The sequence below is a fragment of the Balaenoptera musculus genome, chromosome 17 (assembly GCF_009873245.2).
Source record: "Balaenoptera musculus isolate JJ_BM4_2016_0621 chromosome 17, mBalMus1.pri.v3, whole genome shotgun sequence".
Classification (NCBI taxonomy): domain Eukaryota; kingdom Metazoa; phylum Chordata; class Mammalia; order Artiodactyla; family Balaenopteridae; genus Balaenoptera; species Balaenoptera musculus.
Genome location: NC_045801.1, coordinates 8897422 through 8922740, shown reverse-complemented (window position 1 = coordinate 8922740; position 25319 = coordinate 8897422). Strand labels below are relative to the sequence as shown.

The following is a 25319-nucleotide window of genomic DNA, read 5'->3' as shown; positions in this document are numbered from 1 at the left end:
TCCAAACATGATGGACACAGACGCATACAGAGGGAAGACCATGTGAAGACACAGGGAAGAGACAGCCGTTTACAAGCCTGGATCAGATCCTTCCTTCATGGCCCTCAGAAGGAACCAAACCTACTGACATCTTGATTTTGGACTTCTAGCTTCCAGAACAGTGAGAAGATACATTTCTGTCATTTAAGTCACCCAGTTTGTGGCACTTTGTTATAGCGGTCCCAGCAAACTAATGTAGGAATCAAGGAGGACCCCTGAATTTTTTATTAGGAAAACTGAAAAAATGGCATTTCCATGAACTAACATGGTGAAGAAGTGGAGGGGCAGATTTGGAGGAGGTAGGAATTAAGAGGTCTGTTTTACACACGTTAGACTTGAGATGTGTTTTAGACATCCAGGTGGAAATTGTGAGAGGGCAACTGGGTATGTGAATGTGGAGCAGAGGTCCAGGCTAGAGATAGAATTGGAGAGGTCATGGTTTGCAGAGGTGTTTACACTCATGTGCATGGATGAGACCACTCTTGGAGTGAATTTTGACAGAGAAGAGGTCCAAAGACAAAGCCAAGAATACTCTAAAATTTGAAAGTTGGCCTATGTGGAAGAATTCGCAAATGAGACACAAAACCAGTGAGGTAGGAGGTGAAGCCAAGTAAGAAAAGTGCTTCAAGAAGGCGGAAGTGACCATGTGAAATGCTGCTATAGGTCAAATCAAATGAGACCCAAGAATGGACCATTGGATTTAGCAACATTGAAGGTCATTGTAGCTTTGACAGTGGCTGCTGTGATGAATGGGCAGAGTGAAATCCTGATTGGGGTGAGTTCAAGAAAGACTTGGAGGAGATGAACTGGAGATACATAAGTACAGAAGACAGATCCACCAAGGAATTTTCTACTATTAGGAGGAGAGAAATGGAGGAAGAGAGTAGTTGTAAAGGGTGTGGAATCAAAAGAAGGTTTAATTAAGACAGGAGTTATGACAGTATAACAGAGGCTGCTGCTGTAGAAGAGAGAACGATTCCTGGAGCAATTTCTATGAATACATAAGAGGGGGTGGGTTTCAGTGCATGAGCAGTGATATGGCCTTAAATAGCAACAAGGACTTTCCATCCATAGAACAGGAAGGAAGAGAGTAGGAACAGATGCTGGTAGGTGGATAGATATGGTTAGCTGTGTCTTCATACTTGTTTCTATTTTCTCAGCAAAATAGGAAGCAACGACATCAGCTAAGAATGAGACTCAGAGAGGATTTCTTGAAGGTTTGAGAAAAAAAGGACAAGGTATGAAATAGTCACCTGGGGAATAGGATAGTCAGTACACAGGGTGGGATAGGATGATTGCCAGACACCAGCAAACACGCTTCGAGGGTTGTGATCATGAATTTAAAGAAAGGCCTGGTTGTGTGGTTTTTCTTGAGCCATGTTCCGTTTGTGGGCACACATGCATAACAGATGTCTCACTGGGTGCAACCAGCGCTGTAGTTTTACCAGGAAAACACAATAAACAGAGGGAGGTGCAAAGGAATGACTTTAATGATAGCTCATGGAATCTCAAGTGGAGAAGAACAAAAATGAAGACATGGCAGAGGATGAGAGACAGTGAAACACTGTCAGTATCAATATAATTTGATCCTGATAGCACCGCAAAAATTGTTGGAGGCGGAAAGATAGTGAGCTGGAAAGATGTTGATAGTTAAGAGTGGAATGTTCAAATTTGAGACTATGAGGGAGGTAATGACAAGGTCCAGGGTTTGACTGTGGAGGGTGTGACTGATTTAAGGTGAAAGATGAGACTGTGAGCACAGAGGCAGTAAAGAAAATGAGTGGTAAGACAAGAAGCACATGACAGATGCTCAACATCATTGGCTACCACGGAATGCAAATCCACTTCATGCCCACTAGGGCATGGCTATAATCAGAAAGACAGATATCACCAAGTGTCAGTGAGGCTGTGGAGAAACCAGAACCCTCACACGTTGCTGGTGGGGACAGAAAATGACGAAGCTACTTTGGAAACGATTTGTAGTTTCTTAAAATGTTAAACAGAAATTTACCATATCCCCTAGCAATTTCATTCCTGGGTATCTACTGAGGAGAAATCAAAACACGTCTCCCCACAAAGACTTCTATGTGAATTTCATGCAACCTTATTCATAATAGTTAGAGTGGAAATAACCCAAATGTCCATCAGTTGGTGAATAATAAACAAATTGCAGTATATCCATATAATAGAATATTATTCTCAAAGATGTCATTTTTGCTGATGAGAAACCTGAACTTCAGAGAGGTTAGGTGATTTGTCGGAAGCCACACAGCGCTGAAAGAGAACATAAGTGCTCTGCCTTCTCCCATTGTTCGTTCATTCTGCCTCCCCTTTGCAAAATCACTTCTCAGGATCAACTCTCTTCTAGGGTTTTTATGCTGACTCTGAAACAGAAGTAATAGATAAGAATTCCATTCCCTCAGTAGTGTGAAATAATCAAATCAGAGAAGTTCTAAAGCTAAATTAGAATAAGGCTGGCATAAAGAGGCATCTTGGGAAATCTAGACACAGTCAATGTTTTTGCCACAATGCATGGACCTCTGGCTTTCTTTCTTTGCACCAGCCCCACCATATTCCTTGCCAGTTCTCCAGTGGGTCACGCCCAGCCAACTGCTCATTAAACAATTATTTATTGAGCACTTTCTATATGCCAGGCACTCTTCTACACACTGGGGATTCAATGAATCCCTGGCCCTCTTGGAGATTCTGTTCTGGTGAAGAAAAAGAGGACAGAACAGGGGGAGACCAAAGACAAAAACCAAAACCAAACCAAACAAACAAAAACCACACACCACAAATGAACAAAAAAGTCGTTTGTCATTCTTCAGAAAATGAGAGAGTCGAGTGACCTGGAGCGGTGGGTGTGGATGGGGAGAACATGCCGGGGTGGCTGGGAAGTTCTCACTGCAGAGGTGATATTTGCACGATGAGGAGAAGCTGGCCTTAAGAAGTTCGGGGAGAAGGGTGTTTCTGCCGGTGTCCTGCAGGTGCAAAGGCCCTGAGGTGGAACTGAGCTGGTGTGTTGTAGGAACAGACATGACAGCAGTGCTGTGGCCACGGCAGAGTGAGCAGGAGGAAATGTAATGTGGAATGGAGTGTTTTCAACAGGAAAGTGAGGCCATCTGATGTACATGTTGGAAAGATCCCTGTAGCTGCTGTGTGGAGACTCAACTGTAGCCTGAAAAAGTACAAAGAGGAGAGGCCGTGTAGGAACATTTCTCTGCTCTGGAATGAGTTGTTCCCTTTTCTTTAAATATCCTCTCCCGTTTTCTTCACCTGCCAAACTCATGGTCATTCTTCAAGAATATTTCAGAATTATTCACAATAACCAAAAGATGGAAACAAGCCAAATGCTCATTAGTGAATGAAGGGATAAACAAATGTGGTCCGTCCAATGATATTCAATGGAATATTATTCAGCCATTAAAAGGAATGAAGTACTGATACGTGCTACCATGTGGATGAACCTCAAAAACACTAGGCTAAGTGAAAGCGGCCAGACACAAAAGGTCACATATTGTATGATTCCATTTATACAGAACATCCAGAATAGGTAAATCCCTAGAGACAGAAAGCAGATTAGTGGTTGCCAGGGGCTGAGGGAGGGGTCATGGGGAGTGACTGCTTAATGGGTGCAGAGTTTTGTTTTGGGGGAAATGAAAATGCTTTTGAACTTGATAGAGGCGACGGTTGCACAGCACTGTGACGGCACTGAACGCCCTTGAATTGTGCACGTTAACGTGGTTGATTTTATGTTTGTGAATTTCATCTCAATTAAAACTTTTAAAGAAAAAAAAAGAGTATATGAGTTTCTTTTTTCTATCAAGCAAGATAAATGTATTCAACTTCAATTCAAAGGAAAGCTCTATTGGAGAGACACCAAGGTTCCTCTGAGATTCTAGGAAAGAACTGGGCAGCCAAGCTGGGGAGAGCCAGCAGCAGAATGAATTCAGTCCTCATTCCGGGCTCAATCACATCCTTCCTCTAACCACGTCTGTCCCTGGGAGAAAGAGAATCTGATCGGCCAAGCTGTGTCCTGTGCCTCTATGTCTTCCAGGGTTTGGGATCGGCAACCCCACTAAAGCCTATGGATTGGGGAAGGGGTGATTGAGAAAGATGCTATGGGAACCAGACAAAGGGAAGAAGGGATACTGGACAGAACAAGGAAGCTGGTATCCACTACAAACACCTCTCAACTCACGCTTTCTTTCAACAGCATCTATCTGGTCAGTACTCACTGAGCACCTCCCCAGCTGGCACTGGCTAGGCACTGGGGATAGAAATGCCCCCCTGGAGCTTATACTCATGAGGCAAGATAGACACTGGACTTGTGCCAGGGGGCTGAGAGCTGTGCGGGGGAGCACAGAGGGCGCCTGGGAGGCTCTACCATCCAGGCAGAGATGGGAGCATCCCACCCTCGTTAGGGCTCCATGGCCACCTGGAGTCCCCTCTGTCTTACTGCCCATCACGTTGATGTCACCGCCTCTTTGTCTACCTCGATCATTGAACTGTGAGCCCTGAGCTGCGTGGAGCTCAGAACTGACACTGGGGCTAAGACTTGAAAAAAAAGGAGGGAAGGAGAGAGAGAGGACACAATGATGTACTGGATACACTCGATTTTAATTTACGTCCTGCTTCCCTTTTGATAAAGGGTCTTTAAGCTAACTTTTATTGTGGCCATCTTGGCCCCCACGTTGGGGTGGGCAGTAAGATAACTTTCTTACAGGGTGACAGCTGATGACACTGCCCTTATACTAAATCATAGCGGGGGGCTGGGCCTGTCATCTGCTGGAGCCTTCTGCTTCCAACAGGGCAATGGCCGCACGATTGACCCCAGAGGGTGGCTGTTTCCCTGTCCAAAGTCCCTCTCTCTGGGAGACCTGTTTTCATATCTTATCACCCTGGCCACCAAGACATTTTTCTTGGCTCAAAACCAAGATGTTGGCAGTGGCTGTCTTTGGGTTAAGGGATCCTGGGTAGCTTTTTCTCTTTTGCTTATTTGAATTTTCTCTTTTCTTATTTAAATGAAATGAGGGTGAAGCACTTACAGAATGAAGAAAATTTAACTGGTTATTTTCAAAGTGAATCCTTTCTCATTCCTGCATATAAGCTCATCTTCTCTTCTTTGATCTCCTAAATGTCAGAAAAGTGATACCACCCCCACCCACCCCCAGACTGTAGAACCACAAGGCATGAACGTATCTGTTTTACAGATGGAGTTCAGAGAAGCTGAGTGGCAGTCCCAATATCACAAGGTCATAAATGACAGAGCGGCCAAGTCCAACCTATGTCTGTCTGACTTCAAAACCCATATTGTCTTTATATCGCTCCACCTTGTGTTAAACACGGGAAGAAGTATTTATTCAGCTAGATTGACATGCCCTTGGCCAAGCCCACTTCTCTCCCCTTTCTTCTACCATCTCACCTACTAACTGAAAAATTCACATGGTCCCGGAAGTCAGGAAAACTCCTACCCCTACTACTAATGTTACTGCTTCTGTTGGTAATAGCAGCTCCCACTTTGGAAGAGCTTAGTGTGTATCTAACACTGTGGTAAGCCTTAAGTACTTTGCCTGCGTGGACTCATTTAATTCTCGTAAAAATGCTATGAATTAGGTGATATTTTATCCCATTTTATAGATGAGGAAATTAAGGCTTAGAAAGATGAAATACCGGGCTCCCTTGGTGGCTCAGTGGTTAAGAATCCACCTGCCAACGCAGGGGACACAGGTTCGAGCACTGGTCCAGGAAGATCCCACATGCCGCGGAGCAACTAAGCCCATGCGCCATAACTACTGAGCCTGCGCTCTAGAGCCCGCGAACCACAACTACTGAAGCCCACACGCCTAGAGCCCGTGCTCTGCAGCAAGAGAAGTCACCGCAATGAGAAGCCCGTGTACCGCAACGAAGAGTAGATCCAGGTCGCTGCGACTAGAGAAAGCCCGCATGCAGCAGCAAAGACCCAACGCAGCCAAAAATAAATAAATAAAATAAACAAATAAATTAAAAGAAAAAAAAAAGGCTCAAGGCCAGGGGAATTCCCTGGCTGTCCAGTGGTTAGAACTCCGAGGTTTCACTGCCAAGGGCACGAGTTCAATCCCTGGTCAGGGAACTAACAACAACAACAAGAAAAAAAAAAAAAAGAAAGAAAGAAAGATGAAATACCTTGTCCAAAGTGACAGAGCAGATAAGTAGCCAGGTCAGAACTTAGCCCCGGGTCCAGTCTCACTCCAGAGCAGGAACATCGAGTTGTTAACTACAGTGCTAGTGTTCAAAGGATGTGATTCAGCAGAGGAAGAACCAAGTAAATGGGGAAGGTGGAGAGATCTGGAATGTGGTCCTTGATTCTTCCTTTCACTGGAAAAAAAAAAGAAGAAAAATGGAGCTCCTGGCACTGAGCTTCCACTACCTCCCCAACAGCAGGTCAGTTGCAGCCTGAACACAAGTTTCACCCACACAAGAGTATGCTGTTGCAATCTGGGTTAGGGTGGAGGGTGGGTCGCCCTGCCTCTCTACCAGGCAAATATGAAATGATATATTTGCGTTGAAAATAAAAGTCCTGATATACAGCACCAGCCTTCGTCCCCCACCTTGCCTCTCATTTTCTTTGTTTTTATTTCCTTTAAGGCTATAAAAGGATAAGAAAATTTTGGCAAAGTGGTTGCCAGCTTTTAGCATCCACCTGCTAAATTGCCCCACACCCCCAAGGTACCTCGTCTGGCTCTCTAGCAGGTGTCACTTGCAGCTGTAGCAGATTTCACCCAGCATGGGACAGATGGAGGGGATACAGCCATCACAGCGGGATAGATCATTTTTTTAATACATGATCAGACCTTCATCAAGGCTCGGTAGGGAAATGTGGCATTGATGCAAAGTATGCCAACTTAGCAGGTGTCTGCTCTGCTGTATTGTATGAGCAATAGTGGGATTCCTTTTGGTGGGGAGGGGGAATGGTTGGCATCCAGTGTAGCACAGGCAGACCATTTTGAGTCATTGTGAAGTAACTACAGTAGATTTTACTTGTGGGAAATGACACAGGAGCCTTAAGACCCGGGGTGAACAAGTCACATATTCTCTCTGAGATTCACCTTCCTCGTCGTTAAAATGAGGGTCTGGTAGTGTCCACTAGAGCTCACCAAAGATTCACATGCTTCCCTACATTTCCCAGCCACCCCCCACCCCATTGGTGGGGTCATGTGACTACCCCTCACTCCTGGCACGTAAGGGAAGGCATGTGTCACTCTCTTGCCTGAGGCAGGTAAGCAGACAAGCTTGGAGGCCATAGATGGCCAATGGCATCATTACAAGATCTGCCTGGACAACATCAGGCATTACATGGGTTTGTCTGTTGTTACAGCAAAAACCAAACTATGGACTACGGTAGGGATTATAGGTAAGGTAGATAAAGCATCTAGCACATAGTAAATGCTCCATCACGAGCTGGCTACAGCTATAGGAGCCTCTACAAGCAGAGGTCCTAAAGCAAATCAGACAGCATTAGATGATTTTTCTCTCCTACAGCATCTTATTCATGCCAAATCTTTGAGGAACTCGATTCGAGAATCTTGAGATACAAGATCAAAGGTAAAAGTCACAGCTGTCCCTGAAAAATGACTCTTTTCATTTAATCTTCTGCTTCATGGAAAACTTTTTCCTGGGTTAGTATTTCCGGAGAGAGTGACTCAGGCAATATTTGATCTTCAAGGTGCCACGCTCCTCCCCTCTACCCCTTCTCAGCAGCAATCAGCAGTGGGAAGAGTAAGGGCTGTTGGGTCACACAGACTTGGGTTTGAAACCTAGATCCCCTACGTGCCCTTTGTGTCCTTGGGAAAGTTATCAAACTTTTCCAAGGTTATCTATCAAAAGGTGATTATAACACCTGCTGTATTAGGCAAGATTTTCCAGGGAAACAGAACCAATAGTATATTCCAAGAACGTAAGACATATATGATATACTTATGATATCTATAGATATATTTATAGGTATCTATATCTATCTACCTATCTAGAGAGATGTTAAGGAACTGTCTTATGCAATTGTGGGGACTGACATGTCCAAAATTTATGGGGCAAGCCAGCAAACCGGAGATTCAGGTAAGAGTTGATATTGTGGTCCTGAGTCTGCAGCCTGGAAACTCAGGCAGCATTTGGCTGTTGTGATCTGTAGGCAGAATTCCTTTTTCCTCAGGAGACCTCAGTCTTTTCTCTTAAAGCCTTCAACTGATTGGATGAGGACCACCCACATCATGGAGGGTCATCTGCTTTACTTAAAGTCCATTGATTGTAGATGTTAATTACATCCAAAAAATACCTTCACAGCAACATGTCGACTAGTATTTGACCAAACCAAGTCATTGATGACTCCATTTATTTATTACTATAAAACTTTTCCAACCAAAAAGGCACTAAGTACAATTGATATAAAAAGTGATATTTTGACATTACCATTTTAAGCAGAGACAATTTTCTCCACACAATTCTCCAGCCAGAGAATATCATATAAAACAAATTTCAATCGCAGGCCACATTTGGGAACATATACCAAGCAAGAGGGATAGAGAGGGAGCATCTCCTGTAATCCCTCAGTGCAACTGTACAATTTTTGTGTGTTTCAAAGCACTGCGGTGTTTTGCCTTTATTTTGCCCCTGAGGTATTTTTTTGTGTGTTCTATCTTTATTTGAATTGAAGTTTGAGTGAAAGGTAATCATGAGTGCCAAGATGATTGAAAACTTGGTAAAGAAACTGGTTAGAAAGAAGAACTTTCTGAAAAATGGCTCTCTCCTGCCCGTTTTCCATCAACCATCATCTACTGTCACCACCTTCTATTAGGCCATCCCTTGGGAAGATCTGAAAGCTTTTTCTACATTATATTTTATGCACAAACCACATTTATTTATTTCAAGTTGGTGCTGATTATATAAATTCCCTTTCTTTGTTCAACTGCAGCGGTTTAGCAAGGGATAGGTACAGGCAGGCAGGCCCAGGAATCTGCATTGTTATAAGCTCCTCATAGAGTTCTCTAAAGAAAATTAATGTTTGAGAACCACTGCCTTAAGGTATAATAAGAGAACACTCATCCAGGTGGTTTGTTCTCTGTCACATTTCCCAGTCCTTTCCTTTTCAACTGCTTGTGTTTGCAGAGGGAAGACAAATTAATATTATTTTCATGAGCATATTATCATTGTGAGGCCAAAACTGAGATTTTTTTTTAAACCACATAACCAAATTAAAATGCTTTTTTTTCTCAATTATCCACTTGTTCACTCTTTCCAATAAAACAGTTGATTCCAAGCAGACTACAAATGGGACAATTTCCAGATATTCAGACTGAAGACATTCATCAGAGGCTCTCCTGAATGGCTGTCAAATTTTGGCAAACCTAGGTCAGAGAAAGGAGGAAAGAAATGCATAATCCATCCACATACATGAGAAAATGCAGTATCTACTTGAATTACTGCATGACCACACACAAACACAACTACCTTGAATAATCAAAACTAGGACAGTGGCGCCCAGCTCTTTTTCCTCCTACTAGTTCTCAGTTCTCCCCCTTTCCTGGGACAGGCTACAGAGGTTTTTGTCCCTAATCCCAGCTTGGTACTTAGTTAACTACTATTTTATGTTGTCTTTTTTCTCTCCCCAAAAAACAAGTGAGTTTTCCCCATATTTCTACTCTCTAAAGTTGATTCGTTCATTCACCAACTGTACAAACATATATTTCTTCATGGAGAAGTAGAGAAAAGAGATGTTGCCCACTTTGCTACTATGATGTCATAAATGTAAAATGGACACTTCTGATGCTAACACGTTATTGGCGACATGGGGTACCTCTGATGACCTTCATTTGAAAGGGACCTTCAAACCAATGGTGAGCAGTATAGACAGTCCCCAAACTTGAAGACTTTATATTTAACCAAGAAGGTGGTTGAGTAAGAATTGCATTATGGTATGAAAAGGGATGTGATTTGAGAATTATAAAGTGCCGAAGAGCAGGTATCTTATCTAATCTAACTATGTGCAGCGCCGGACAGGTGTGGGGGGCTGCTCCGTAATGTTTGTTGAACTGAATTCAGGGCTTGTCCGCCATTCCCGTAGTTTCTCCTCCTTGATTATTGGAGGAGACCTATGAGTCGTTCTTGACTCTTGATGTTAATAACCATGTCTTTGGCCTATTGGTTTCTGGATATGTTTATATATGAGGAAGAGGGTTGAAAAATCTTTAATGTACAGGAGCAGAGCTCTTGGCTCTAAAGGAAGTACTTTAAGAAAAGAGATAGCAAATACATTCAATTCAATGAATATTTATGGAGTACCTACAATTTTCAAGGCATTGGATACAGAAATGAAGTCAATAGTCCTTGTTTTCACAGATCTTGAATGCAAGAGTGTGTGTATATGAGGTCGGTGGGCAGGAAAAGGGAAAAAATGGAGAGGAAATGAGAGAAAAACAAGTTGAAGTACGTACACAAGTAATCAAAGAAGTGATCTTGTTCCATAAATGAGGCTGTAGCTGAGAGTGTTTAAGATGGAAATATCATCCTGGTCTTGATCTAATTTCTTTTAAGAGGAGCACAGAACAGTGGGAGATGCCCTCAAAGCAACAGGTGACATAACACCTGCAGGTCAGATACTGGCTTATCCAGCCTGCCTTCCCTGCCCACCCTCCTTACCTCTCCTGGTCTAGCCAAACATCATTCCTGGTGATCCCATAGCCTCTGTGCTAACTCTGTACTTGCACTTATTGCATTCAAAATGTAACTTCACCTTGCCCTTTACATGTCCTTCTAATTAGACTCTGAAATCTCAAGGCCTTGGCATTGTAACCCTGGCACTTAATGGCAGTGTCTGACCCTTAGTAGAGACTCCATAAATGTCTGCTGAGCATTTCTGGACACCCAGTGCAGCACAGAACACATCGTAAACTCTCAATAAAGATTTAGTAGGTTAAGCGATGCCACTTTAGAAATCAAGGGGTAAAGGCTTTACAAACCATCTTTCCAAGACTTTCATAGTTAGTGTGCAAAGAATTTCCTGGGAAGGTTATTAATAATAAAGACCTCCTCAGAAATTTGGATTCAGAAGGTCTGGAATCAGGATCCATTCCTCTGCTTTTCAAACAAGCTCCCCAGTTGATTCTAGAGCAAATGCCCCCATGCCGTGCTTTGAGAAACTCCACCCTCATTAAGCTTCCTAAAAACATGACACTTGTCGTTCTGATTAATTGTACATATTCATCTTAAAACCCAAAGAAAACGGATTTCTATCTGTTTTCTATCCGATTACTATCAGATTCTCACCATCTGACACTTCTGAAAGTTGGGTTACAAACTGACTCTTTGGATGAAAGTCTTTTGTTCAGACATTATAGGTTAGTCCAGTCCTGACCGGTGCAACATCTCAGCCCAAAAAGCTGAGCACACGTGCAAATCTGTGGTTAACATCGTGTGAGATACGCCTGTGCACAGCCCCGTAGCTAGAGGGAAAGAAGTGGGTATCTTAGAAAAGTTTTAAACAAATGTCATTAATTTATAAGAACTAAAGAATAAGGATTTCTCGGGTGACCTCAGGACCCAATTTTCTAACTATCAGGTTAAATAAAACTTAGCTATACCAGATGCTCGCCCCTAGAAACCTGGAAGGCCGGGAAAGGAAGGGAAACATTGTTCAGCGTGACAGTAAATCAATGTTGGCTGGAGTCCAAAACAAAATAAATCTTCACTAAGCCCCACTGTGATTTCAGAATTAACAGAAAAATTTCATAAATAGGGCAACAGAGTGTCAAGAGAGAAGGCCAGTAAACTAATTTGAATTGCAGACCTCAGCCTCCAAGCTCTGGAAGTCGACCTCTGGCAGCCATATTAAAGTGAGGGTAATTAACACAATCCATTTTGCAAGGGGATGGCGCTTTGCAGGCTGTTCGAGATTCTGTGAGCACCTCACCCAGACCCCAGTCACCCTTCGAAATATGCTGAACTATGGCAGTCAGCATATAGGGGGATCGTTAAGTGGGTGAGAGATGGTGGAGAAATCACTGTTTGTAACTGAGATCATTTCACGGGCAGTTTGCCAGCTCTTTGGGAAACTCTAAGAGAAAAGCCTTTTAATATGAGCTATTTATGAGGTACAGTGCTATGAATCTATAAAAGCTCTTTAAAAACTATTTAAAAATTGAAAATTTATATTATTTCCTAAGTCTTGCTGCCTTAAAAACTAATTCTATCTATTTTGGTGTAGGAATTTAGGAGATAGGTTAATACTACTATCAGATCTTAGCAGTAATAGAAAGTATTCTTCAGGACAAATAATCAGGACCTTTCTTGTACATAGTCACTGCCATCCATTACTCAGCAGAAAGCATTCTCAGATATCAGATTGTGGTCGTCTTTGTACAAATGATGCTAACACAGGCGACACTTACCAAGTGCGGGTGGTGACTTTGAAACAGTTGGCAAGGCTGAGAAGGAATGACTTGATAACATCTTGGAGGAGAAAGAAAAAGTATTTTTAAATGCCCAAAACTGGAATGGAATACAGGAATCAGAGCAGTAATTTGGGAAATGGTTACTTACAAGCAATGGTTATCACCAAGGAGCATGTGAAGACACTGGCTCTGATTCCTCCCAGAAACCATCTGAAACAGCAGGATTGTTCAGGCTTAGCAAACTAATTGTATATTTCCAACACATGAGATGTTCTTTTAGACTTACCATAGATGGATGATTTTAGGATTTACTATAAAACTACAGTAATAGAGATACTGCAGTATTGGCAAAAGGATAGAGATATAGATCAATGGGAAAGAATAGAAATTCCAGAAATAGACCCATACAGATACAAGTTAAGTGATTTTTTAACAGAAGTGCAAAAGCAATACAATGGAAAAAGGAGAGTCTTTTCAACAAATGGTGCCAAAATAATTGTATAGACACGTGCAGAAAAACGAACCTATACAAAGACATCACACCTTAACACAAAATTTAACTCAAAATGAGTCATAGACTGAAATGTAAACCACAAAAGTATAAAACTTCTAGAAAAAAAAAAGGAGAAAATTTGTATGCCTACTGCTTCATAACCTTGACAAAAGAGGGTGTTAAACTTTTGGGTTTTTGTCAATCTGATGGATGATTGTATCACAGAGTGGATTTTCTTCTTTTTGAAGAATAATATTTTTATAGTTTTTGTGCTCAAAATATGAATATTGAAAGAGATTACAAATAAATACAAAGGCAAAAGAAAAATGTCATCAAAAAATTCCCACCACCCTGAAGCATTCATTATTAAATTCTGACAAATATCTTCTCAGACATGTCTTCATAGGCATTTTAAAAACTTTTAAAAACTGAGCTTTAGCAAATGTACACTAAAGCATATAAAGTGCACATTTTGGGTTTTTTAAAAATATAAACTCTTGTAATCACCCAAAGCAAGAAATAAAATATTTCCAGCACCCCATAAGGTTTCCTTTGTTGATCTTTCCAACTTTATCCCCCCAAATTAACCACTATTCTTACATCTATAGTAACTGATTGGTTTTGCCTTTTCTTGACAATCATATAGACTCTGTTGTCATCTTTCACTTATATAATATCCATGAGGTTCATCCGTGCTGTTGCCCATAGGAATAGTTCTTTTTTAAAAAACCAATTATTTACTTAACTACACTTTTTTACTTTAGAATAACTTTAGATATACAGAGAAATTGCAAAAAAGAATACAAAGTATTCTCACATACACCACATCCATCTTCCTCTGTTATTAGCATCTTACAGTACATGGTACCTTTGCCATAATTATAAGGAACCAACATCGGTGCATCACTAATAACTCAACTCCACACTTCATTTGAACTTCACAGTATTTCCCTAATTGATCCATTTTCCAGCATCTCACATAGGATATCACATGACATTTAGTCATTATGTCTCCTTAGGCTCCTTTGGGCTGTGACGATTTCTCAGACGCTCCTTGGTTTTGATGACCTTGACGGTTTTGAGGAGTACTGGTCAGATAATGTGGAGAGTGTTCCCCATGTTGGGTTTTTCTCATGGTTAGACTGGGGTTCAGAAGACCCTAGAGGTGAAGTGCCATTCTCATCATATCAAGGGTACATGCCATCAACATAACTCATCCCTTTTGATGCTGACCTTCATCATCTGAGGTACCATTTGTCAGTTTTCTCAACTGAAAAGTTTCCTTTTCCCCCTCTTTCCAAACACTACTGCTTGGAAGCAAGTTTCCAAACGTAGCTCAAACTCAAGTGATGGGGAGTCAATTTCTCCTCTTAAGGGAGGAGTTTCTACAGAAATTAACCTAAGAGGAACACTTTATTAATAGTCCTGTGAAATAAAGAAAAGTGTCCATGATCAGCTAAGTTTGGGAAAAGCTAAGTTAAATAAAGCTAAACAGGTTTCTTCACCACATTATTTCACTGAGACTTTATTATGTTAATACACATTGTGATCCTCCAAATTGGGATATATAATGCAGAATTTTGCAAATGTATTTTTAACTACAGGACTCCCCCCAACCCCTTTGTGTTCTTCTGGCTCCATTATGATCTAAAAATACTTCTCAAACCTCATAATTATCTGGGAAGCTGTTTTAAAGTACGGATTCTCACTCGATCTAAATTGGTATCTCAAGGGATGGGATCCAGGACTTTGTATTTAAAAATACAACTCCCCCAAGTGATCCATGTGATGTGAGATACTTGATCATCAACAGGAGGGACTTGAGAGGAAGCAGCACTTACTGACTGGAGTTCAAGGACCACAAAGACCCCAGGAGGTACCATTCATCCCTGTTTCATTGTTTCAACAAGTATCGATGAGGCCCTAGCACAATGTCTCTGTTCTCAAGGAGCTTACAATCTTGTAGGGAAAGACGGATCAACAAGTGAACACGTAATAGGTCAGGTGGTGATAAATGCTCCTAAGAAAAGCCAAGTGAGATGTGTGTGATAGAGAATGGTATTCTATTTATACAGGGTTGTCAGGGAAGGGCTTTCTGAAAATGTGACATTTGGACAGATTCCAGAAAGAATTAAGGGCACAACTTATTGTTTCTCCAGACAAAAAAGACTGTAGTAGGCAGAATAAATAGCAAGCGCAAAGGCCCTGTGGCACAAATGGGTTTAGCACAGATGAGACTTGATCACCGCCCTGGAGACTTGGGCAAGAAAAGAATAGGAAGGACATGCTGGACAGAGGGTAGAACAGAAACGTGCCTATAACCAGGCAAGAACGTTATGTCCTCTGAGATGCTGAGGAGACATTTTATGTGAGGATATAAAAATATAATGGGAAAGATGGAGTCCCAATGGGGACTTCACGTGCCCTTGAACTCCAAGTAGGGTTACTTAGACTGTATCTGTAACAGGGTGTCACTGAGGATTTAAACAAAGGATAATGCATGGTAAAAATCCAATTTCTAGCAAGATCCACTGCCTTTGGTATGTTTTGTGAGATAATGGGAGGAGGGAGGTGATAGATAAAAAGGCAATGGACAGATAAATGAACAAATCTTAACCACAGAGCTACCTAAAATGCTTTGCGGAACAAGGCAAGGAAATCATCAATCAATTACAGCTTCATTAATTATGAAACACAACTGCATGAACATAAAATCTGAATTACCTTGCACAGGCAGAAATAATTAAGCATGCAGCAAACAGATTTGCTTGAAAGGAAACCTCTCGTAACAAACTGGTTTCTAATAGGAAAAATAAAAAGAAATGAATTAGAACTCAAAAACATGGTTTTCAGAGGTATGTCAGCTCAAGTAATTTGTCATAAGTAATAAGATAAAATTATCAAATGTTGTACAGGGCCATTCATTACAAATTTCCTGAAAATGATCAGTTTTGTCCTATCACTAAAAAAATAAATAAATGATTACATTACATAAACAGTTTGGGGCTTGCCTTTTACTTTAATGCTGGGAAAAGGCTTTTTAGAATTTATGCTAATGTCAGAAATCTAACTGGGATGATATTGATAATAATATTAATGCCTCAAATTTGTGGAGTGACTTATGATTCACAAAGAGCTTTCCTACATCAGTTCATTTCATCAACACAACAAAAGCGTGAGGCGGGAACCATGATCATAGCTCTGCAAATGAGAAGACCAAATTTCAAATGATGAAATTTGTCCAAGGTCACACAGCTATGTAAGGTGCCAGAGCCAAGACTGAAAAACCACATCTAGCCAGAACACCATGTTTTGCCTAAAATGGGGCAGGGAAAGAGAACGGCAACTTGGCATACTGGGAGTCTCTAAAGGGCAAAAAAAGAGAATAAATATTCTGAACTATCCGTCCTTACGAAACTCTTTGCTATTGTAAAATATTTCAGTGCTACTAAGCCACAGTGGAAATGACTGCAAATCCTCCAGAAGTTATAAATGGAAGAGTTAAACAAGTTGTGACCCTGAGTATTATTCTAATCACCTAAAAGAAATCAGAGCTAGTTTAAGGATTGCCACATAAAGATCTAAAGGAAAATAGAACAAACCTCAGCTTAATCTTTGCCAAATGCTTCAAAAGCTCAATTTTTGTTTAAATAGTTGTTTAAAACTTGGAATGACTTTGAGCTATGAACGCGTTTATTTTTGCCATTTGTGCTCTGAATGGAGATCGAGTCAGCTAACAAAAACCTACTTAGTCCATAATGCGGGCAGAACACTGGAGACTGGCAATGCAAAATATAGCAGTTGTGAATGATGTCACTGCACATGTACAGTATTTCATGTATACTGTGATTTAAATAAGTTATTGTGGGTTCAGCTGAACACTCAACCATCATTCTAAAGTGTGTTTCTATTCTTAGCTTCCTCTGATTTCATGTAGAATTTGAAACCCATTTTCTCACAGAAATAAGTCTAGCTTGACTGCAAAGATCACTAGACTTGAATACTGAAGGAAAATTGGGTTTAAATTCAAGTTCTATAAAGATATGCATTGTGTGATTGTGGACAAGGTATTCATTGATTCATTCCATCAGTAGCCGTTCACTTAGCATTGATTTTGGCTTAGTTCAAGTGTAACCTCCTTCAAGAAGCCTTCCTGGATGCCTTCAACTCCCCCTTGGCCCTTGGCTTCTCCCTCTTTATAATCCCATTATACCTCAGGCCTGTCTCCATCAACAACCTTTTCACACTGAATTAAAATTACTGTTTTCTTTCTCTATAATTCCCCACCAGACTATTGAGAATAGCCGGCACGTATTTGCTGTTCTTTGGTGGCAGTGCCCATATTTTCCTTGGGAAGCCCCCTCTCCCCTTCTCCTAGTACATGGTCCCCATGGACAGACTGATTTCCCTCCCAGTCTTTGATCCACTCCAAGCCATTTGGAGCTTTACATATTTATTGACAAAGGGATTGGTTTTGCCATGTAAATGGGACCCTTCCAGAACCAAGGAAACCTGCCCTTTTGTCCTAACTTGAGGAGCCAATAATCTCCTTCTGCTGGCCTTGAACATGGGAAGTTGTAGGTACAGAATCAGCAGAAACTACCATGGAGTAGTAAGTAGCATTTTAAAGAGTGAAGCTGGCACAGAAGAAAAGAGACTTGTAGAGACTGACAGAAACCTGAAATGTTTGCCTGGAATTTTTAATAATATGAAGCAATACATTCAATGATTGATTAATCCATTTTGAGTTGGATTGCGATCCGCTGGAACTCAAAAAGCCCTGAGTGATAAAGATGATGCCATGTACGCCTATATCCCTAGCATATGAACCATCACCTGAAACAGCCTGCACACTCAAAACCTACATGTGAAGGAGATAAAATAGAATCAAATGGAGACCTTGTCCACTCAGGGCTTCATAACCAGGTGAGGCAAAGGAAGATGGCGTCAACAGAGAGAGAGATACACGGTGCTGGGTGCTATGGCATCTCAGGGAAGCCAAGTGCTACCTCAACCCCCCAGCAGGGGGCAGAGAAGGCCCCACAGAAGCGGTCTCCTCTGAACTGTACCTTGAAGAAAGAGTAGGGGTCTTCCAGGTATAGCCCGTGGGAGACATTCTAGATACAACAAAGAACATGTACAGAGGCTTACTTGACCTGTCAGAACTTGAGTATTCTTATCTGTAAAATGGAGATAGCACACTTAACTGGTCCACCACAGTCATGGAGCCCCTGCTCTGTGCCAAGCACTACCTGGGTAAGTTTAAAATCTACAGATGCCTAAGACATGGTGCCCATCCTGAAGGAGCTCACAGCATGATGGGTGAGATACAAAAGTAAACATGCAAGCTCAGTGCAGGAAATGGGCATGGAGGAACACAAAAAGGGGTCACTTATCACCTCTTCCTCAGAAAACAGGGTGGACTCCCTGGAGGAGGTGGCTGTGAAGACTTAGTAGGTATTGATCACTGGGAAACCGGCTAAAAAATAAACACTGCTTTCTCTGTCATCCCAACACCTTGAAAGGGAACTAAAAAACCCTCCACACTTATCTAATAGCTGCACTGGGAACAAAATAAAGCATAGCATATTGGTCTTTGGGAGTAGAAGTGGTCAGTGAAATAAATATTCATGATTTGGGGAAGGCAAACAAAGAGAAGATATTATTTTTCCGTTTAACCTCAATCTTATGTAATCATAACGTCACATTTTTGGAGTGCTTAGTATACACGATGCTAAGTGCTTGACACAGATTATTTTAGTCGTTTACAAGGTAAGCACTATGGTTATCTCCATTTACAGATGAAATTTTGGAGGGTTGGATAAACTGCTTCTGAGTTCCAGCCAACAAATGGGCACTGGACTTTGAACCTTGGCAAGCTGAAGATAGAGCCTTGAGGCGACACTGTGTGCAAACATGATTAATCTGATATTAGCAAGCTAGAAATTAAGGGAGATGCTTGCTGAATTTATTTCAGATTTACTACTGACAGGAAATACCAATGCCTTGATATCTTTTGACTTTCCTTGCTGGGGGCATAGCATGAAAGGACGTTCTTTTCTTTCTTCCCTTCATTTTCTTCTTATAGAGTATGTCAAATGCACAGCTAAGTAGAAAGATGATAATAATGTACACCTGTGTACGCACGACTCTGCTTTAGCCAAGCTTAACATTTTGCCAAATGTCTTCAGGGTTTTTAAAAAATAAATAACACTGCAAACCCAGTCCTTCTGGTGCCTCAAAGGTGACACCTCCAAATCAATCACCTTCACTGCGAATGCATCACATGGGCACAGGCTGATACCAGCACCTAAGGGGACATTAGGCATCTCTGGGCCCTGAAAGGAAGAATTATTTGGGTGTGGCAAAGATTTAAAAAAAAAAAAACTCACTTGGATGATCCAAAATGTTTTCCTGGAAATGTTCAGAAGCTGTGAACTGGGACTGAGGAGGCAGGTTGTGGGAGTTTTCTCCGGGACTCCGAGAGGTGACATGGCTGGAAAAGGAGGTTTTCACAGACTCTGCATCTAGCTTCTCCGACTCCCAGTTATCCGTCAGAGAACAGTCAAAACCATCTCCTGGAAAAGCAGAAGGGATCAGTGCTTGTGTGTGTTTGTGTGTGTGTGTGTTTTCGGTGACTAATGATCATACCAATAGTCTCAAGAAGGACAGAGAATTGGAATTGAACGAGCAGAGATATTTTTTTCCTAACCTCCATTTTCATGGCATGTCTGGATCATAAAGTGACTAAGGCAGCCCACAGGTGACAGCCCCAGAGAAGATGCCAAGCCAGAGTTCAGGAAGGAGAGTCAGGGTAGAGGGGAAGGCAAAAGCTTCATGAGCTCTGGGGCGGGCGGATCCGTTGATTCATTCAATGCAGAATTATTGTATAACTGCACACAGGACACAGTTCAAGAGGCTGGGAGTCGGAAGTCAAAGTAGATACTGCTGTGCCCCACTCACAGTTGGAGAGGGACAGGCACGCAAGCCCACAGCTAAGAGGCAACGAGGTCATCGCTATGTGGAAGCCTGGCAGAAGGTGTCCAGATGGAGCCCAGGAGGGAGTGTGTGAGTGCTGAAGTGGAAACTTGAAGGATGGGTAGGAGTGCTTCCAGAGAGACAGCAGGAAGAGGGCAGGCCAGGCAGAGAGGAGAAGGAGGGAGAGGGGGAGGAGGAGGGGAAGGGGGGAGGGGGGAGGGGAGAGGGGGAGAAGGCAAGACATCAGCCTGGGAGAGAACGTGGCGGGTTCCCAGAAGAGGGAGGCCTCCTATGTGGTCAGACAGGAAGTCCTGGAAGATGGTTCTGGCTGGACTGCTAAGAGGGGGTCAAATCACGAAGGGCCTCATGGGTCGCACTCACTCAGGAGCTAAGATTTATCCTCAGGGCAACTTGGAGCATGAGTGTAACAGGAGGTACCTGGTGTGTTGAAGTGCTCACTCAGCAGTGAGAGATGGGAGAGAGGCCCCTCCCCGTTTTGGAAGCTGGGAATGACTGTGGAACTCCAAGAGACACTTGGGGTCCTCAAATAACAGTGCTTCTTAACCAGAAGTAATTTCTCTCCCCAGGGGACATTTGACAATGTCTGGAGTCATTTTGGGTTGTCACAACTTGAGCAGGGGAGAAGGGATGGGGTGTCACTGGTATCTAAGGAAATAAAACCCAAGGATGTTGTGAAGCATCCTATAAGGCACAGGACAGGCCTGGATACTGAGCTAATGAACTGATGCTTCTGGACACGGGAATTCCTGCCAACCCTGCAGTTTCCCTCCCACCCTCCCACCCACAACTTGCTGCCTCTTGACAAAGCAATCTGTAGAAGCATCCCTGCTGGTTGCCATAGAAAAAGGAAACAGTAGAAAGTGAAACAAGCAGAGCATCCAGTAATGATAAGGTTGCAGAGGAGGTCCTGGACCTTGTTCGTTGCAGCACTATTCACAACAGCCAAGTTATGGAAACAACCCAAGTATTCACCAATAGGCAAATGAGTAAAGAAAATCCTGCCATTTGTAACATCGTGGATGAACCAGGAGGACATTATGCTAAGTTAAATAAGCCAGTCATAGAGAGACAAATACTGCATGATTCCACTTACACACGTGGTATCTAAAATAGTCAAAATCAGAGAAGCAGAGAATAAAATGGTGGCTGCCAGGAACTGGGGGAGGGGGCTATGGGGAGTTGTTCAACAGGTATAAGGTTTCAGTGATGCTAGATGAATAAGTTCTAGAGGTCTGCTGAACATAGTGTCTATAGGTGTCAGTGAGGTATTTTATGCACTTCAATATGTGTTGAGAAGGGAGATCTCGCTTTTTGTTCCTAGTACAAAAAACAGACTTCCCCCAAACCCCCCACAGAAACAAAAAACTCCACAAAGGGACATAAGGAAACTCTGGGAGGTGTTGGATGTCTGTTGCCTTGACTCTGGTGATGGTATCAGGGAGGTTTGCAAATGTCCAAACTCATCAAATTGTACACACTAAATACATACATCTGCATATATCAATTATACCTCAATAAAGCTGTTTTAAAAAAAGAGAGGAAGCTACATGGTCAAATTAACATGGAAGTGAGAAGGAACTGGTAACTTTCATGGCTGATTATATATTCATGAATGGCACTGAAGTAAGATCTGGGGAGATATGGTTGAGGATGTGACAACAGTAAAAATATTCCTGTGCTGTCATCCAAGGCTGCTCTGTTGAACTTATGCTTTGCCACTGAGAGTGAGATGAAAGAAAAATGTATCTCATGTAGAATACTGGAAATATTACACAGAATTTTCTACAAGAAGAGGTGACATTAAAAAGAGAAACCACAAAAGAATCTTAACAAAAAATGATCAAGGAATTTTCATCTCTGAAAAGACACGGTTTGCCCCCAATTCACGCTTCCCCTCACTGACATTTTTTTCCCTCTAACCTTAATAATAAATGAAAGAATCATAATGCAGAAAACATTTCAGTAAATAGTTCCTTGGTATTATATTTGAAGATATTAATTTCATTCTGTTCCTCCTGATTTAGTTAAAGTCAGGGTAGTTGACTCCTGTTTTAAAAGGATGAACCCATTTCTCCAGAGTACATTCCCTATCCTTGCAATGTAGAATGGGCATGTGTTTGCTCTAGAGGGAAACACAAAGTGACATACAGATGTTGCCATTAAAGATATTTACGGAAGAGGCACTAGATCAAGAGAAACTCGCAGACCTCAGGCGAGGGTGCCTTGTCTGAGGTCATCTTCTCTTTCTTTCTTGGGACTGGCAGAAATAGAGCGGGAAGTCCTGATTCGTCCTCCCTGCATGAATCCTAGATCCTCTATCAATATGACTCACGGCTCTGGGGATGCATCCCAAATTGCACTATTGGGCCTGGGGAGCCACAGAATGCCATGGCTAAAGAATGAATTGCAGCTAATGAGGAGAGGTATCTCGACACAGCTGTGGAAGGGGTGAGCTAAGGATAAACTAAATAGGCAACAACAACAAAAAAACATTTTTAGCCTGAAAAATGAAGCAAAAGAAAATCAGAGGAAGTAAGTTTTGATTGCATCCATTGCCCAGAGAGAAAACAGCAAAACAATTTAATTTTGAATTCTTCTCTAGTCTTCTAACTCGGCGACATTTCCAGAGAAAAATAAATTGCTGATGAAAGTCACGGGGTTTTGGGTAAATCCGGAAAATAAGAAGTCTGGGGAAGATTTGATTACAGTTGACAGCAGAAATGAGAGCTTTCAAAGTCCTGTGTGTGCGCACTCGGGTTGACTAATTACTGATTTGGAGGGGGGTGGTTTGATTTGTTATATTTAGAAGATATTTGGAAACCATGAGAATTTTAACAAGACACCTCATGCACATGCGGTGCTGCTGTGGTCCAATTGCTTTAAGGTTGTTTGGACATATTTTGAAGAGGCAACTATGGGAAAACAAGATGTTAATTTACAAATATGTGAAACTCTGCCTTTAGAACAATGATTCCCAAACTTTAGGCATCCAAGCATCATTTTCCTGATTTTTGCCACATCCCGGAGCCTTCTTAACTCCTAGCCATTTCATAGTTTCTTAAATTGTTTCACTTTAGTCTTTTACTTTAAAGGAACCTGTATATCAATCATTTAAATGCCCTAAAGAAAAAGTAAATATAAAAACAAGTACAGTGAAAATGAGACCTTATTTAATTTGCACTAAATACCTTTGTAGGGGAAAGCTCTGAGCCTGTTCTTTGTTAAAAGAGAGTAGTGAGTGTTCAAGAGTCTTAAAGCAACTGAGGCTCTAATCTGAGCCCTTCTCCTTGGTTTTATCAGAAAGATGGTGAGATCTGGAAGAGGAGTCAGAGCTTCTGTCTCACTGAGAGATTCAACATTCACTACTGTTGTGTCCTAGAGGCGTCTGCCGCCTCACCCACACTTTGGGGAAACGTTGCTTTAGAACCAAGAAGAGACTTGCCCCATGTGTTCTGGAAAGTCAGCCTAGGACCAAGAGATGGATGTTCCAAGTGCATAAGATAGGTCAGCAGAAGCAAACCACTACCGCAGCAGCGTTACCAATGAGAGGAAGACGCAGCCCACCCTTAAAAGGCAAGGGGGTTTTGATTGTGTCATATACTAGTATCCAGGAAAGAACAGTGAAATTAAGAGAGTTATGAAGTACTGGATTTGGAAAAACCTGGTTTTTATAAAACAGAATGGAATGAAAGCCTAAGCCCAATATTGCTGACTTTGCCCCCTGAAATAACAGAACTCTATTGAGACAATCCTTTGGCAACACGAAGGTCACGGGAGTAAAAGTAAGCAACTCAGGGTTGAGCTGTGATTCCTTTAGGGCAAAAGAAGGGCAGGCCCCCAACCATTACCAAACACCACTTTTGACAGGACCATCGCAACATGCAGTGTTCTTGCCCCTGCTCTGGCACCTTATCGTTTTGATTAGGACCTTGTTGTCTTTTTACCAACTTAATTACTTGAAATGCTAATATAGCCTGTCTCTTTGCTGTTTCAAGGCTGTGATATATTTTCCTAGTGTTTTTGGTTTTTAAAAATAAATAAGGTTTAATTTTTCCTCCAGAAAAAGAAAAAGTCATAGGAGTCCAAAATAGGCAAATCCATACAGACAGGAAGTAGGCTAATGGTCTACTAATGGGTAGGGGGACAGGAAATGGGGCACGACTGATAATGAGTATGGTGTTTCTCTTTGGTGTGATGCAAATGTTCTGGAATTAGAAAGTGGTCATGGTTTCATAACCTACTTTGTGAATATACTAAAACAATCACTGAATTGTACATGTTAATATGGTAAACTTTATGATATGAATTATATCTCAATTAAAAAGTAAAGAGGGCTCCTTCTCACTGTAGGTATCCATGCCAATCTGTCAGGGATGGCAAGAGTTGGCAGGATCACCTCTAGTTGCCTTTTTTTTTTTAAAACATCTTTATTGGAGTATAATTGCTTTACATTGTTGTGTTAGTTTCTGCTGTATTCTAGTTGCCTTCTGATTGAAGATGCCGTGCATAACTTTTTTACCAGAGACTTCTTTAAGGCTCCAGGACACTTGACCTCTTTACCAAGCGGCACACCCTTAGTCCTTTCTTTATATGCTCTTCTTTCATGGCATCATGCTGTTCTGGTCCTCTGCCTGAGAAACTTTCCCCACAGTGCCTGTCCTGGGTGTAGCACAGTGAGCACATACTCAAGATGCCTCGGTTTGAGGCCAGCCTATGCTACTTACTAGTTGCATGGCCCCATGAAAAGTATCTAATCTGCCTTAGATTTTCCCTCGGTAAAATGGGGATAATCATAATACTCTCTCCATGTTGTTGCAAATGGCAGGATTTCCCTCTTTTATAAGGCTGAATAACATTCCACTGTATGTATATGCCACATTTTCTTTGCCCATTTATCTGCTGATGGACATTTAGATTGTTTCCATTATCTTTGCTATTGTGAGTAATGCTGCAATGAATATGGACTGCTGATAACTCTTTGAGATCCTGATTTCAATTCCTTTGAGTATATATCCAGAAGTGGGATTGCTGGATCACATGGTAGTCCTATTTTTAATTTTTTTAGGAGACTCCCTACTGTTTTCCATAGCGCCTGTACTAATTTACATTCCCTCCAGCAGTGCACAAGGGTTCCCTTTTTTCCACATCCTCACCAACATGGATGAACCTGAAGCACATTGTGTTACGTGAAATAAGCCACACACAGCAGGAGAAATGCTGCATGATTTCAGTAGTCCAAATTTCAGTTCCACAAGATGAATGTATCCTAGAGGTCTGTACAGCACAGTGGCTATAGGTAACAATTCTGTGTTGTATACTTAGAAATTTGCTAAGAGGGTAAATCTTACATTGTGTTCCTAACACAC

General features: G+C 41.8%; 2 protein-coding genes across 3 annotated transcripts in view; both read right to left on the bottom strand.

Moving 5' to 3' along the window:
• LRRC6 (leucine rich repeat containing 6) overlaps positions 1-6274 on the bottom strand; it is an 80659-nt gene extending 74385 nt beyond the window's left edge. Inside the window, exon 1 of the mRNA XM_036830883.1 lies at positions 6205-6274. The gene's annotated coding sequence lies outside the window, so the exon portion shown is untranslated. The remainder of the gene's footprint in view (positions 1-6204) is intronic.
• The window catches only part of TMEM71 (transmembrane protein 71), a 30745-nt gene continuing 11645 nt past the window's right edge, over positions 6220-25319 (bottom strand). The window contains exons 6-10 of one of the 2 annotated variants that reach the window (XM_036830884.1): positions 19347-19532; positions 15679-15754; positions 12610-12671; positions 12459-12519; positions 6220-6396 (exon numbers count right to left, since the gene is read on the bottom strand). In XM_036830884.1, coding sequence (XP_036686779.1) covers positions 6240-6396; positions 12459-12519; positions 12610-12671; positions 15679-15754; positions 19347-19532 — 542 coding nt within the window. In that variant the 3' untranslated portion in view covers positions 6220-6239. Of the gene's footprint in view, positions 6397-8345; positions 9420-12458; positions 12520-12609; positions 12672-15678; positions 15755-19346; positions 19533-25319 lie in introns of those variants that run through there. The other variant, XM_036830885.1, reaches the window with a different exon arrangement.